We start from the raw sequence: 2940 nt of genomic DNA, 5'->3' as shown, positions 1-2940 counted from the left end.
GGCCACCAGGTGGTGGGGGAGCGGTGTGCCCCATTTCGGGGGGACGTGGGGGTGGTCCTCTGGCCTCGGCGGGGACCTCCGGGCGGTGGTCGACCAGCGCACGGCCGGGTCCCCAAGCGTCACGGGCCAGCGGCGCCGAGGCCCGCGGGCGGCAGCGGGCGGAGACGCGGTGGTGGTTGACCTAGGGGTGGTGGCCCTTGGGGCGCACCATACTGCTTGCTCGCCTCCCCCTTTTCAGGTACCTAGAGCGTGGGGCTTCCCTGGTGGCTCAGATGGTAAAGCGTCTGCCTGCAGTGTGGGAGACCCAGGTTCGATCCCTGGGTTGGGCAGATCCCCTGGAGAAGGAAATGGCAACCCACTCCGGTACTCTTGCCTGGAAAATTTCATGGACGGAGGCGCCTGGTAGGCTACATGTGACCATGGGGTCACAAAGAGTTGGACACGACTGAACGACTTCACTTCACAGCTGATAAAAAGCTTGGGTTGTCTTGGTGAGGTGGATTTGCTCCTGGATGGATTTCACGTGGATTTCAATAGTGAGGCTCGCGGGCTTCTCCTGGAAGTGGGCATATGGGCGGAGCACACCTGGCCCGCCTTGGGGGCGGAGCGCTCTGCCAGGAGCCATCTCCCGGCATATTGCATATTGAGTGCAGCACTTTCACAGCATCATCTTTCAGGATCTGGAATAGCTCAACTGGAATTCTATCACTACCGGGAGCCAGCGTGAGGAACTCCGCCCGTGGCAAAGGTCATGAAGAAGGAGGCTTGGCATACGCAAAGGCAGGATCCAGCCTCAAGAGTCCCCCTGGAAATTCTCAAGCATCTACCCCCAAAACCAGAGTCTGCCTACTTTCTGTTTTGTGCTCTCACCTACACCTCTGACTTTATGGGGGGCTGTCCCCCACTACCTCTCTCTGAAAAAAGAGTTAACTTACAGCTCCAGTTTAAGTTCCTGGGTGTGATAGTGTTTCAACCTACAAACTCCTTTGGAAGTCCTCTAGCCTGCCTGAATAGGTTTTTCCAGCCACATGTGATTGCTCTGAGCCTCCCAACTGTGAGAGGCATGAGATGTTCTAAACTGTCTAAATACAGATTCCTTTGAGCAGTTAAAAGATTGATTAGAAATTGTATTGGTGAAGGGTTTTTCACTTGTTGGGCCAATGTTTGCTGCTAAGTCTCCATATCCCTTACCTGCTGTGTCCCTGGCAGTGTATTGATTAATATAATTGGTGTAAGTAGTAGCTTTAATGTTTGTAACCTTGGACCCTTGAGTTAATTCTTTTTCTTGTTGTAGCCCACTACACCTTTGCCCTATAGGAATGCAACTTTAATGCTTTTGGAGGGTGGCGCCTGACTAATCACCTTTAGAAAAAAATAAGTTTTCTGAAGAAAGGGTCTTAAAATGTTAACAGGCCTCTGGGCCAGAAGATGATGCAAATCACATAAACTTTTGCATATGATAAGTTTGCAGGAAGAAAGCCTGGCTTACTGCATGACTCTACCCCTTCCCCCATTATCCTCTATGCATAACTTAAGGTATAAAAACTACTTTGGAAAATAAAGTGCGGGCCTTGTTCACCGAAGCTTGGTCTCCCCATGTTCTTCTTTCTCTCACCTTCTGGCTGAATTATTCAGCCTCTTTTCTCTACTGAATTTCCTCACTGAGCTATCCTTATTTCAGCCTCTTTTCTCCACTGAATTTCCTCACTGAACTATCCTTATTTAACCACTCTTTATATCCTTAATTAATGTTTAATTAAGCAATTATTTCCTGATCCTCCCTGACGCTGTCCCCGCTTCGAATTCCCTGGATCCACTGGGGCTGGACCCCAGCAGTGCACCTCCTCTGAGCTCCTAGGCTGTGGGTCCCAGGTCTCAGGGGTCACCATTGCGCCTGGGAATGCCCATTTCGTGGGCTCCTGGGTCCCCATCAATAGGCATCCAGTGAGTGGAGCAGAGAGGTGCGGACCACAGGTAAAGGAACTGGGGCTCTGTGGCACAGGGTGGAGCAGGGAACCACGTATTCCCCCCTCTCTGTTGGCACAGTCTCAGAGCCCCCTAACCTGGCAGTCGCAGAAAGGCCTCACCACTGGGGTCAAGGCCTTTACCACTTTACCCCTTTGCATAAAGCTCAGATCCGCATGGTTTTCCAAAGCAGCCTAGTGCCTGCAGCGAGGTCCCCAGGAAGTCCAAGGGATTTATCCTGCCTGGTGATTTCACCTGCTGGGACTCCACAACCCTTACTCTGGCCGACTGGCCCAGCCCTGCTACCGGCAGTCTGCAGCCCAGTGGGCCCTTGACTACCTGCTGGGATGGGGAAGGGAAGGGTCCACGAATTGCACCCTAGCAACTTAGTAGGGTGCATGGATTTAAACACCTGGTGGCCACCCAGGCAGAAAAGAAGGGAGGAGGGCACCTTGCTGCCCTTTCATGGTGGAATCTGTGGCTGTCCTGCTGCGAGGGGTCCTTTCCATGGGAACCCTGTGCAATAAGTTTGGTGTTTTGGAACTGAATAATTAGAACGTGTAAAAATTTTAAATTATGTGGTGCTTTAATTAAAAAAAAAAAAAAGCTCCAATTTTTTTTTTGCAAATTGAGGTCTAAAAATTGAAGGTCTATTTTCCTTCCACTGTGGCATTCTATGGAGAAATGTGCAGGTTTTTTGTTTGTTTGTTTGTTTGTTTTTGTTTTTTTAAGAAAAGAGTCAGAAATGTGAGGGAAACAGAAAGCCCAGAGGTGCCCCTGTAGTTTGGTGAAGGCTTTAGGAGGTCACTTGTAAATGCTGCTGGCTGTAGGGAGGCAGTCTCTTCCTGTGGCTGATGGGCACAGAGCTCTGCAGGTTTGTCCTTTGCATGGATGTTCTTGTTTGTGGAAATCCAGCTCGGAGCCATCTCCTGATGTGTAAGAACTTTCCAGACTAGACCCCTAGGCAAATCCCTT

General features: G+C 50.6%; 1 protein-coding gene across 1 annotated transcript in view; it reads left to right on the top strand.

Moving 5' to 3' along the window:
* Positions 1-238, top strand: part of LOC104993057 (olfactory receptor 5M9-like) — a gene marked incomplete at its 3' end in the record, with an annotated part of 1916 nt that extends 1678 nt beyond the window's left edge. Inside the window, 1 exon segment of the mRNA XM_010846143.1 lies at positions 10-238. Coding sequence (XP_010844445.1) covers positions 10-238 — 229 coding nt within the window.
* Positions 239-2940: the final 2702 nt, after the last annotated feature.

The sequence above is a fragment of the Bison bison genome, unplaced genomic scaffold (genome assembly GCF_000754665.1).
Source record: "Bison bison bison isolate TAMUID 2011002044 unplaced genomic scaffold, Bison_UMD1.0 scf7180017864231, whole genome shotgun sequence".
Lineage (NCBI taxonomy): Eukaryota > Metazoa > Chordata > Mammalia > Artiodactyla > Bovidae > Bison > Bison bison.
Note: the sequence above shows the minus strand (reverse complement) of the source record. Positions and strands in the feature narration are given on the sequence as shown.